The sequence below is a fragment of the Schistocerca gregaria genome, chromosome 3, assembly GCF_023897955.1.
Source record: "Schistocerca gregaria isolate iqSchGreg1 chromosome 3, iqSchGreg1.2, whole genome shotgun sequence".
Lineage (NCBI taxonomy): Eukaryota > Metazoa > Arthropoda > Insecta > Orthoptera > Acrididae > Schistocerca > Schistocerca gregaria.
In genome coordinates this window covers 948,124,890-948,138,166 of record NC_064922.1, presented here as the reverse complement: position 1 = coordinate 948,138,166, position 13,277 = coordinate 948,124,890, and the positions used below count along the sequence as shown (strand labels likewise).

General features: G+C 37.8%; 1 protein-coding gene across 2 annotated transcripts in view; it reads left to right on the top strand.

Moving 5' to 3' along the window:
• LOC126355882 (regulation of nuclear pre-mRNA domain-containing protein 1B) overlaps positions 1-13,031 on the top strand; it is a 66,274-nt gene extending 53,243 nt beyond the window's left edge. Inside the window, exons 4-7 of one of the 2 annotated variants that reach the window (XM_050006385.1) lie at positions 2,388-2,487; positions 4,940-5,115; positions 10,582-10,703; positions 11,425-11,509. In XM_050006385.1, the coding sequence (XP_049862342.1) occupies positions 2,388-2,487; positions 4,940-5,115; positions 10,582-10,683 (378 nt within the window). In that variant the 3' untranslated portion in view covers positions 10,684-10,703; positions 11,425-11,509. Of the gene's footprint in view, positions 1-2,387; positions 2,488-4,939; positions 5,116-10,581; positions 10,704-11,424 lie in introns of both variants that reach the window. The other variant, XM_050006384.1, reaches the window with a different exon arrangement.
• Positions 13,032-13,277: the final 246 nt, after the last annotated feature.

The following is a 13,277-nucleotide window of genomic DNA, read 5'->3' as shown; positions in this document are numbered from 1 at the left end:
GGGTATAGATTTAAGCGTCAGAAAGTCGTTTCTGAAAGTATTTGTATGGATCGTAGCCATGTATGGAAGTGAAACATGGACGATAAATAGTTTGGACAAGAAGAGAATAGAAGCTTTTGAAATGTGGTGCTACAGAAGAATGCTGAAGATTAGATGGGTAGATCACATAACTAATGAGGAGGTATTGAATAGAATTGGGGAGAAGGAGTTCGTGGCACAACTTGACAAGGAGGGACCAGTTGGTAGGACTTGTTCTGAGGCATCAAGGGATCACAATTTAGCATTGGAGGGCAGCGTGGAGGGTAAAAATCGTAGAGGAAGACCAAGAGATGAATACACTAAGCAGATTCAGAAGGATGTAGGTTGCAGTAGGTACTGGGAGATGAAGAAGCTTGCACAGGATAGAGTAACATGGAGAGCTGCATCAAACCTGTATCGGGACTGAAGACAACAACAACAACAACAACAACAACAACAATGCGATGATTTGGAAGAAGTTATTGATAGGGTGTGGTGGGATACATTCATGCGTATACTATGGAAACACAACTTTGACTGCAGAGAAAGAAAATTATTTAAGGAGTTATGTCTTAAGCAAAAAGCTAGAGTTGGTTGGTGAAGAACTGATGGAGGGATTAAGAATAGAAAAAAGTCACACTAAGATATTGCCTTGCATCTATGCTGTTCGACATTTACCTGGAAGAGATCATAGGAGAGTGCATGACCAATGAGGGTAGTGTGTGTAGGAGGTAAAAGAGTGGTTTGTATGTTTTACTGATGACATGATGGAAGGTCTAAAAAGCAGTTGTGAATACAGACTGAAAATAAATTTAAAAAATTCCAGCGGTTAGATACTGGAAGGAAAAGGAGAGAGGAAAACAGATGGCTAACAATTAGAGTAGGTTGCAAAATTCAAGTTCTTGGGAAATATTATGACGGGAGACCTAAAATGTGACACAGAAATAGAATTGAGCCAAAGAAGCATACAACAAAGTGAGGAAATTGTTATAAACACCATTGAATAAAAGCCCAAGGAAAAGATTGGCCTAATCGTATACACGGAGCTTAGTTTATATAGTGCAGATACCTTGACGTTGCAAGAAGATGAGCAAAGGAGGCTGGATGCATTGGAAGAGGGTGTAAGTTGGAAAGACAGTGTGAGGCGTAAGGAGGTGTTAAGAAAAGAAGAGGTGGAGAGAATGGAAACCTCTTAAGACACACTAAGGGAAAGCACTCCGTTCTCAGGCCACTGGTGGCCTATCGAGATCATCCGATTCCTGTGTCATCCTCCGCTAAGGATGCAGATAGGAGGGACATGTGGTCAGCACACCGCTCTCCCAGTCGTTATGATGGTTTTCTTTGACTGGAGCCGCTACTATTCGGTCGAGTAACTCCTCAATTGGCATCATGAGGCCGAGTGCACCCCAAGAAATGGCACCAGTGCATGGCAGCCCGGATGGTCACCCATCCAAGTGCCGGCCACATTCGACAGCACTTAACTACAGTGATCTGACGGGAACCAATATATCCACTGCGGCAAGGCCGTTGGCACCAGGTCACCACCTACATCATATTCCCCGTCCCCGGCACATTCAAGAAAAAGAGAGGAAAAACTGGGGAGGCTATATCCTGATGCACCAGTGCTTTCTCTAGCAGGGAACTGAAGGAATGGTAAAGGGAAAGAGAGGGAGAGGACGAGGTACCAACTGATGGACAGTCAGGGAAGAAAGTTATAAACATGTGCAACTAAAGAAGAAAGTGCTGCACAAGGAGACCAAAGTAACTTGCCTGGACTTGCCACAAGGCAGAACAACTACTGATAATGAAAATATGGGAAATCATTTTTACCATATCCTTAATTAAATTATTTATATGTGATTCTAACAGTTTACATTTCGAGCTAAACCATTCTCAGATAATTAATTTTGTCCCTTCTTTTTTTATTCGTGTTTTGCTAGATTACCGTTCTCAGATAGTCTCACTAACAGTGGGTAGGGATATAACAACTCGCCTCTCTCTCTCTCTCTCTCTCTCTCTCTCTCTCACACACACACACACACACACACACACACACACACACACACACACACACACACAGACAGACAAAGTTGTGTTGCAATAAGAATTAGTATTTGTACTAGATTTAGGTGCAGAGGGTAGACAAATGTGCGATAGATGAATGAGAGCAGGATAGGCGGCTAGAAATATATGGGCTTGTATAGCATGCACACACACAATTTGTCTTCACACGCCCATGGTGTCTGTTGTGTTGCTGGTGTGTCATGTGCTGAGGTGGTTTACAAGTCTGTCATGATATATCCGTAGTGTGTCATCAGTATATGCACAATGTCCTCCAAATAGTGATATTTTTGTTATTAATTTTACAGGAACTAGAGAACTCTGCTTCAAGCGATGCAGCTGTAAGGGAGAGAATAGCTAGTCTGCCACCAGAAGTTTCTGAAGTTTCGCTTTTGAATAAATTAGAAGGTATGTGATTAGTAGGATGACTAGTAAATACTAGGCCAGTGATTTATTTCTGTTTCTGATGTGCCCTGATGAAATAAAGAAAAGCAGCAGATTCCACACTTTTAATTATTTGCAAAATGACAGTATTATGTCTGTTTCTCCGTCGCTCACATCCTTGTTTCCTTCTCTCCCATGCTCTACTTACCATTCAAGTGCTACAAGTTGAAGTTAATCTTATGTTGTGCTATAGTAATAGTTGCTTGCATATTCGGCTGTTACATTGATTGCAGCTGTGTTGAAATAGGATGCAGTTAACAGTAAGCCAGAATGTTGTAATTATGGGGGCTAACCAAAGAATCCCTTCACTGTGTTAATGGCTGGATTTAAAGATTATTCTTCACAGTTTGTAATTTCCTGTTGGAGGAAAGAATATAAATCTCCATGAAGAAGAATACCTGAAAAGAAGTGGGTTTTGTTAATGTAGGGGAACTCAAAGCTATAACACCTTCATACCACCACCACCACCACCACCCTTCAACATCCACTGCTGGGTAAAGGTTTGGTTCTGATGTCTCTATAGATTCTTCAGCTATATATTTGTTGGGACAGCTTGTTTTCTAATTTCATATGCACACTTTCCATTGTGATGTTATTTTAAGTCTTTTTAACATTTTTTGATCTATCTCCCATCTGTTCATCTGGTTATATGGCCCCACCCTCCTTTATGTCACTTTTATGACTCGCAATTATATCTGTCATTCCAATATGCTCTCTGATTCATTTGTTTGTTTTCCTGTGTGTCGAGTTATTTCCACCTTGCACCTCTCCATAGCTTGCCGGGCAGCCTTTTAGTTTTAGCCAACTTTCTGTTTAAAGTGTCACTTCTTGAAGTTAGTTATTAGGTTAAAGTTTTTTTTTTTTTCTCTGTGGTCTGGATTGATGGGTGTTCCCAGCCCAGCAACTGCAGGTCACCCGCTCGTAACTCTGTGGTGTACCAGTATCATGTCATTCAGTATGCAGAATTCTCTAACCTAAAAATCTTTTGTGAACATACCACACACATTCTGCTACTTGAGCAGTTGCTTCCAAAGTGTAGTGTAGTACATTCCTGACATATAGTGGGGGATGTGATAGCACAGATCAAGAAATCTATACCAGTGATTATAGCCACTGGTTTCAGCCTTCCTGTAGGCCCCAGGCAAGGAAGTCATAATTCTGGGAATGATACTACAAATCATAAGCTGTGTTCACACCATGCGAGTGATGCTATCACCACTTCAATAAGTTGCTGAAAGGAAATAAAGGTGGTCTCCGAGGCAACAGACACTGTAGGTGCTGACATGAGCCATGATTTGCAGCCAGTTGTATCATGAGGATTCAATAGCTGTTGGGAGAGACTCCTCCACATATCAGATGAGATCATCTGATCCCCTAGTTACCATACTGAGTGTCCACCGGACAGACCCAGCTGCTATTATTCTAATGGGCTCAGTCTTCAACCAGATGTTGGTGTCCCTAATAATGAGAAACCTCCTGGATGCAAGTCCAGGAAGAACAGCTCACAAAAAAATTATAAATTTTTGTAGTTGTCTGATTTTATAGTCTAAAGCAGTGAGGCACCTTCCTTGCCCTGTGTGCTTTAGTAATCGAGGAGCCAACAAAATCAGGCATATATATATAAGTAATGCTTCCATATGTGTGATGACTATAAAGTTACTATGAGCAAGTGGAGGTCAATGATGTTAATTACTCAACATTGTGCCTGTGGATTTAGAAATTTTTGATTTTCTGTTTGATTCTGCTTGCTGCAAAAGAATTGAGTTGCTGCTTGGATATATGTCCTGCGAAATGATACTGTGAACCAGGATGTTGTCTCCATGTCAACTTTTTAATGATTGTTAAATCTTTCACAGCACACCAGCCAAAATACTTTTCCACTATTTAATAAAATCATTTACAAAATGAAATTTCAGTCCAGTACCACATGTTTACATGTTGCTGTATAACTGTACTATTAATGAATGCCTCTAACTACTTGGTTTACAATTATAGTAATATACCAAAAGTTCACAAAGATATGCATATGGTATTGATATAATCCAAAGTTTCTTCCAAAGAGATACAGATACATTCAACATTTCATTGCTAAAAGCATCTTTACCAGTTGTATCTCTTTGAATGACAACAAGAAACAATAAGTATTATTCTAATGGTATATTAGGATAGTAATTATTTCAGTATTTGTTTCTTTTGTTGTACCATACTTCACAAAAAAGTGGTGAGCTGAGCAGTTTCTTTATAAGTTGGACAGATTCTGCTATGCAGTACTAAAATATATCCTACAGAAGTAATACTCATAAAATACACAAATATGTATGGACAAAGTGCTACATCTGCTGATTACTGTTCAGTGATTGATAGCTGGTTCACTATGATGTGCTTTTAACACAATGTTATTGATTTTTTCCAACAGATAAAGCAACAGCGGAGAAACTAGCAGTACAAGTCAATGAAGCTGTACAGTTACTACTAGAATATAACAGTCGCCTTGCAGCTGAAATGGAAGACCGAAAGAAAGTTTCCTCAATGATGAGAGATTTTATTCAGGCTCAGAGAGAACTCTATGCACAAGCTGAACAGAGGTTAGAGGTAAGGAACAGTGTAATAAATAATAGGTCCTTCCTGTCCCCTCCACCTGCCTAATTTTGCCTTAATCTTCCCTCTTCTCCTCACAGATCTCCTGTACCTCCCACTCCTTTTCTTTTTAACCCTCACATGACCTTTCCTTCTACAAGCACAACCCTATTTCATTTCTTCTCTTCTTTTCTGTTCTCTTTTGCCATATTTTTTCCACCACTGAGTGTTGCATTATGGCTGGACAGGCTATGTGAATCTGATATGGAGACTGTAGCAGTTAAATGTGTACTGCATTAGTGGTGGCTTCAGGAAACTCACCTTGTGAAAATTCTGTTTTTAACATATTGTGGCTAATTAAAAGTGTAAACTGTTTTATTGATATAAATATCTGCGTAAATATTATATATATTTAACACTTACATGCCATGTATTGATAGCCTAAATTTTGATAATACAAGGAAAAATAAAATGAAATTACTTACATAAACTTTTAACTTCCTTTTCCATTTATCATTTAAGCCAGTCGCCTATGGCAACTGTTTTTAATAATAATAATAATAATAATAATAATAATAATAATAATAATAATAATAATAATAATAATAATAATAATGGAACAGACAAATGTAAGAAAAATAGCATAGTCAAGGGAAAACACACTAAACAAGAAGATTACATATTGGATAACCACAGCGACTGCATAGAAATGATGGAAAAAACAGATGCCTATAAATATCTAGGATACAGACAAAAAATAGGAATAGATAATACAAATATTAAAGAAGAACTAAAAGAAAAATATAGACAAAGACTAACAAAAATGCTGAAAACAGAATTGACAGCAAGAAACAAGACGAAAGCTATAAATACTTATGCTGTACCAATATTGACCTACTCATTTGTAGTAGTAGACCTAGAAGCACTCGATACACTTACACGGTCACACAAATATAGAATACATCACATACATTCAGCAACAGAAAGATTCACATTAAGCAGAAAGGAAGGAGGAAGGGGATTTATCGACATAAAAAAAACCTATGTTATGGACAGGTAGACAATTTAAGAAAATTCTTTCTAGAACGAGCAGAAACTAGCAAAATACACAAAGCAATCACTCATATAAATACATCGGCTACACCACTGCAATTTCATAACCACTTCTACAACCCTTTAGATCACATAACATCAACAGATACGAAGAAAGTAAATTGGAAAAAGAAAACACTACATGGCAAGCACCCGTATCATCTAACACAGCCACACATCGATCAAGACGCGTCCAACACATGGCTAAGAAAAGGCGATATATACAGTGAGACGGAAGGATTCATGATTGCAATACAGGATCAAACAATAAACACCAGATATTACAGCAAGCATATTATTAAAGATCCCAATATCACTACAGATAAATGCAGACTGCAAACAAGAAATAGTAGATCACATCACAAGTGGATGTACAATACTAGCAAATACAGAATACCCCAGAAGACATGACAATGTAGCAAAAATAATACATCAGCTAATTGCCATACAACATAAACTAATAAAACAACACTTTCACACATACAAGTATGCACCACAAAATGTACTGGAGAATGATGAATACAAATTATACTGGAACAGAACCATTATAACAGATAAAACACCACCACATAACAAACCCATCATCATACTCACCAATAAAAAGAAGAAATTAACACAACTAATCGAAATATCCATACCCAATACAACAAATATACAGAAGAAAATAGGAGAAAAAATTGAAAAATACATCCAACTGGCTGAGGAAGTCAAAGATATGTGGCATCAGGATAAAGTTGACATTATACCAATTATACTATCAACTACAGGAACGCAATACAGCTACATCCAAACCTATATAAACTACTACAAAAATCTGTAATTATTGATAAATGTTCAATTACCCGAAAGTTCCTAAATGCAATATAACATATATCGTACAGTTAAAAGGAAGTCACGCTTGATCAAGGTCTGCATCACTTTCCATTTTTAACCAGACATAATGTCTGAGAAAGGAAAGAAATAATAATAATGTTGGTATCATTACCCGGGATTATAGTTTCAGCAATGAAACTTGTAATCTTGATTTTCACAAATATTTGGCTGTTTCTTCTGAATATGTTGTAATTTCCAAAATTGTGGGTATGATGGGATCAGAGGATGCTTGAACATTAATGCAGATTCTAGCCAAGCCTATAGACAGCACTGATGTGTTTGAACATGAACAGCTCCAATGCAGTGTCATACATTGCAAGTGGCAGTCTTGGTCAGAACACTCTTCAGTGTAGTTGTGAGTGCATTACGTCGAAGCTAAGTGAATTAGAATGCGAGCAAATAGTTGCTCCATAATCAAGGGAGCTGAAGTGTTTGATGTTTCAAGAGGCACAGTATTGAAGATCTATACCGCAGATAGGGGAAGTGGTAAAATATCACTCGTTAAGTCACAACATGTATGACAGGGTGTGTTGGAGTTATCGTGACAGGTGACCATTGAAGATCATTGTTATAATAAATAAGAGGACAACAGCTGCAGAAGTAACTACAGAACTGAATGTTGTACTTGCAAGCCCTGTTGGCACTAAAACAACACAAAAGGAGCTGCGTAAGTAGGGAATTGTAGGGCAGGCCGGAATTCCAAAACCACTCGTCAGTGATGCAAATGCTTGTGACAGGGAAACATGGTGCTGAAGCCATAACACCTGGACTAGAACAATGGAAGAAAGTCATTTGGTTGACTGAGTCTCTCGTTTCACAGAGTTTATAACTTCTGGCTGAGTTGAAGTCCTAAGAGAGAAACATGGTGGGGGTTCGGTGATGATTTGGGCTGCCATATTGTGGTATTCCATGGGCCCCATGGTCACTCTGCAAGGTCTCATTACTGCCAAAGATTGTGACTATTTCTAATTATCAGATCCCTCTCATGGTACACTGTTTTTTCCTCAGTATTGGTGCAGTGTTTGAAGATGACAGGGCCTCTGTTAATGCACCTAACACCATCTAGGACTGGTTTTGTGAGCACAAGGTTGAATGATTGCATTTCCTGACCACCCTAGCACCTATTGTTGAGCATTTCTGGCCTAATTTGGAGAAAAGGGTGCACAATTGCTATCCACCTCCATCATTGATACCTGATCTGTCACTATTTTGCAGGAAGAAGCTGTTTGGAATGCCAGCAGGTTTCCTACACCATATTAGAGAGGGTAATGTTTTTTTCTCTTTTGTTTATACAGATGTGAGAATGTGTCAATATTCCTTCATGTCTTGCTTCCACACTTCATCTTCTTGCTGTTGTCTCATTGGCAGCATATAATCGGCAGCTGATGATCCATTTTCTTCCTATCATACCTCAATGTGAATGTTGTCAACCTTGTTGCACCACTGGCACCTATCAAGACTTTTCCCATCTCCTGCGGAAATGTATGCTATTGTTGATTATTTGTCCAATTTTAAAGTCGGTGCAATTTGAAGTTTGGTGCCCACTGACTACTTCCCTCCCCTAGCTCTCAGCCAAGCTGGCATCACTGTCCTTCCTCCCCAGTCATTAAATCATCAAAATAAGTCTACACATGGTTTCAACTGATAGAGCATGGTCTATAAATCTAAGACAACCCCTATATTAATTTATTACACAACATGACCTTAGTAACAGTGGTTGAATAAGGTGACCTGTAGATTCTGAAAACCACAGCAACAGCTTAGGACTGATTTGTTGCAGCTTACCACGCTGTCCAAATGTATTCATCTCTGCATAACTCCTGCAATCTAAATCGGTTCACACCTGCTCACTATATTGAAGCCTAGGTCTCACTCTGCAGTTTTGCATTGAACATTCCCCTTGATTGCAAGTTGACTATTCTTTGATGATGCCTCATATCCATTCTCTTAGCTACATTATACAATAAGCTCTTTCATCCTCAGTTTAATTTTGCACCTCTTCATTAGTTACTTGATCTACCCATTTAATCAGTATTTTTTTCTATCACTTAATTTAAAACTCTTCTATTCTCCGCTTGTTTGAACTATTTTATGTCCACATTTCACTTCCATTTAATACTACACTCCATACAAAAACTCTCAGCAGTGACTTTAAAATAATAATTGACCATACAGAAATCATCAACAACTTAGTAATTTGATGCATCAGTGGAATTTGGGGTCTATTGCACATCAAGAAACAAGAAGTTATAAAACTGCAGAGCTAGAAATGTGAAAGTGTTCACAATTAATAGAAGAGGTACAATTCGTATCAAAGTCCAGCAGATATTCTGTGTTTTCACAGAATTCGATCTATCTTAGGTGTGAAAATGATTGTGAAAGGTAAAGCAGACATTTTCAAATAGATTATTATAATGTTGGTTATTAAACCTTGGTGAAGCTGCTATTAGCAACTATAGTTCATGAGATTTTTATCACATATTTTCTAAAAGGTAGCTTCAGAATTAATCACCACCACCTTGCAAAGAGTGTGGTTTTTCATAATGTACACTCAATGGAATGGCTTTTTGAAAATTAAATGCTGTGTAAAAGAATTCATTATCATTTTAATGGAAAATCTGTGTGAAATAACAATAATTTAGATATATTTCTACCCCTACATAGAGAAGTTATTGATCATCAGACTGTGGAATTCTTCTCTCTCTCTCTCTCTCTCTCTCTCTCTCTCTCTCTCTCTCTCTCTCTCTCTCTCTCTCACTTGATTGGGGTGAATAGTGGGGGCACAGAAAGCAGCATGTGATGGGGAGAGTGAGGGACAGTTGGGTAGGGGTAGGAGAATATTATGTAGTGGTGCCTGTGGAAGTGTGCAATTGCAGGATGGTGAGAGCTAGGAGGAGAGGGGGGGACATAGAGGCATGTGTGAGCAGGATGGGATTGGGAGCAGGAGAGGAGGCGTAGAGGATAGAGGCAGGCCTGAGACGGGGACTAGTGAAGGTTGAAGCCAAGAGGATTGTGAGAATAGAGGATATGTTGCAGAGTTCCCACCTTTGCAGTGCACAAAAGTTGTTGAGTGGTTGTTGTGATTGTAGTTGTGGTGGGAAGAATCCAGGTGGCACAGACTCTGAAGCAGTCATCCTCCCACTACATGTACACCTACACGTACTCCGCAAGCCACCATATAATACGTGATGCAAATAGAGCAAGGGAAAAACAATTGTCTATGTACGTTGGTGGCAGTAGAGTTGTTCTGCAGTCAGCTTCTATTGCTGGTTCTCTAAATTTTCTTAATAGTTTTCCACGAAAAGAATGATGACTCTCCTCCAGGGATTCCCCCTGTAGTTCACGAAGTATGTCCGTAACACTCGTGTTAATTAGACCTACCAGTAACAAATGTGGCAGTCCACCTCTGAATCGCTTCAGTGTCTGTCTTTAATCCAAACTGGTGGGGTCCCCAAACATTCGAGCAATATTCCAGAATGGGTTGCACTAGTGTTCTATATGTGGTCTCCTTTACAGATGAACCACACTGTAGTGATAATGAAATGGAGGTTGGCAGACATGTACAGAGGCAAGCTCATGGCAGTAATGTTGATGATTCTAAGAAACAAGAAAACATGAAGACCATGCTCTAATGTGAGGTGAGTAGATGACCTACTCCAGCTCAGTCACAGGCGTTTCCTACCCATCAGAAGTAGGGTCACCAGTGAAAGCAGCCATTTAGTCTACTGACTTAGCTGTAACCATTGTATGGCAGTCTACAGTAGACTGAACAGCTGGCTGCTCACACGAATGGCCACCGCCAAAAGTGGCCAAGAGACAGTTGCCAAGCATGATGTTCAAACGGTGTCTGTGACTTCAGTGGCTGCTTCACAGTCCATACCACCTCCAGTAGGACCATCCATAGTAAAGCATTGAGGTGTTGAAACTAATATTCGGGTTGATAACCGGCAACTTTTCTTATCTGTGTATACTGAAAAAAGTCCAATGCCTTTGGAGGGAAATTTTTAAATGGTTCTAGTGTCACTGCGGAACACAATTGCTGCTTCTGTGAAGGAAAAAAGGGTGATAACTACCACTAGAAATATTTAAGGGTATACCCAGTTTGAAAATAAAGAATCACTGTCAATCTGCAAGACACAATTTTGTTGGTAAAAATACTAATTTAGCAGAAAATTCATAAAAGTTATGGAACAAAATCAAATATTTTTTTTCCTTCACTCACTTCATAAAGTAGAGTATGAGAACCTTAATAATAATATTGTGGATTTTTTTTTTTTTTTGGAAATAACAAGATGTGTCATTGATTATTTTACATGTGTTAATAAAATAATCAATATATTTTTCCTTTGTGTTCTCCAGGAATACAAAGAGAAACTACAGAAGGTGTATGTTGTACGTCAGGAGATAAAGTCTCACATTCAGAATCTCCCAGACTTGACTCAACTGCCTGATGTGACAGGAGGGCTGGCCCCTCTACCATCTGCAGGAGATCTTTTTAGTTTGCACTGACTACTTTTTTTTCTTTCAAGAAGACTGCTATGTATATAGATCATGTATATAGAAAATTACCAAATATTGTTATATGCTTTTACATGTGTTCTCTTGAAGCTGCATTTTTCTTTTGTTTTTGTTTTTAAAAAATATATATATAATAGACACTGAACATAATGCTTGTCAACTATATTGTTTCAAGAGTATGTAGCATTTAATTATCACAGTTTCATGTGTTAGCTGTCTCTTGTGGAGCACTTTGGAACATTACAAAGTAGCTTTCATTGTGAAGCACCAATTTTTATTTTATTTTTGTTGTTAAGAAAAACACCTTGCTTGCAATCCAGTTGCCTGTTTGTTCATGCAGGTAGCATGAATATGTTTCGATTATGTAGATAAAAAGCCAGTAACCCACCCTACTTACAATGATTGTTGTTGTATACTGAAATGTGTTAGTAAATTTATTGTTGACCAATCTGATTTATTGCTGTTATTACCTAAAAAAATTTCAAGTTCAAATTTTCTTTTATTTATTTTTTCACATGTCTAAAACAAAAGGTCACATTCTTAGTCATGACAGCTGATATTAAACAGAAAGGTACCCCCCCCCCCCCCCCCCCCCAATACTCCTTCCCTCCCCCCTCTGATTCTGAGGAGACCATGCAAAAAAAAAAAAAAGGCTCATTTCTGTGAACCGAACCTGTTATAAGAAGTAAATTGCATGACTTGACATATGTTTGCTGTATTATTCCAACAGCACATTTCAATAACTGTGGCAAGTTATTCTCAACATGGTTTTATATTTATACTCTTTCATCTATCTTTTAATGCTGCACACACTTCCTGAAAGAACTGCAGTAAAATTTCTATCCTTCCATTAAAATGCTTTTATTGGGTATTTAAAACTCACAGCTATACTTTTATCTGCATATTTGGTCATTTATAATATTTGGGGATTAACAGAGAGAATTCTTGCTTTTTCATGGTTTAATATTCTTTGCTAGACAAGTGCTGAATTTACTGCTTGTGTAACAAAATCTTAATAATTCCTAAATTACACAAGCTGTGTGTATATGTGAGTGTGTGTAACATTTAGCTCGCAACATGACAATAACACCAAACACCATTTTTAAATCTGAGTCCTTCTCAGATGCACAAATGTTTACACGGATGAACAATTGTATTTATTGTGGAATCTGTATTAGTTCATGTAAAAAAAAAAAAAAAGAAAAGAAAAAAGTTCTGGGTTACGCATTCTTTTTGCTAAACTTTGAGTGCTGTAACATTCAGAATTCTTGCAGCCTGACAAAGCAGAATCAGAATTTTGCTATTCGTAATAAATGATAATATGAATTTGCTTTCAAGAAATGCATTATACAGTATTCAGTGATATAGTTTTAATATTTGGAAAGTGCAGTTTGTAAATATTGCAGAATAAACTTTTGTCAATAAAATATTAGGCTCAGTACCCTCAATTTTGTACTTTATTTATTTTTTATGATTATATACGCAGTAACAACGGATGGCTGTTGCTAAGAGGAGGCTGATTGTGTCATTTAATGGTTTTTAATTCAGTGATGAAATTGTGAAACATACTCTTAATTGCTTTGATTCATTTTCCCAGAAAAGTAAACGATAACTGATTGAGCTCTGGTGTCACAATATAACAGTCAGTTCACTGAGTTTCTGCCATTTTTAATTTGTTAATAAACTGTCTTTAA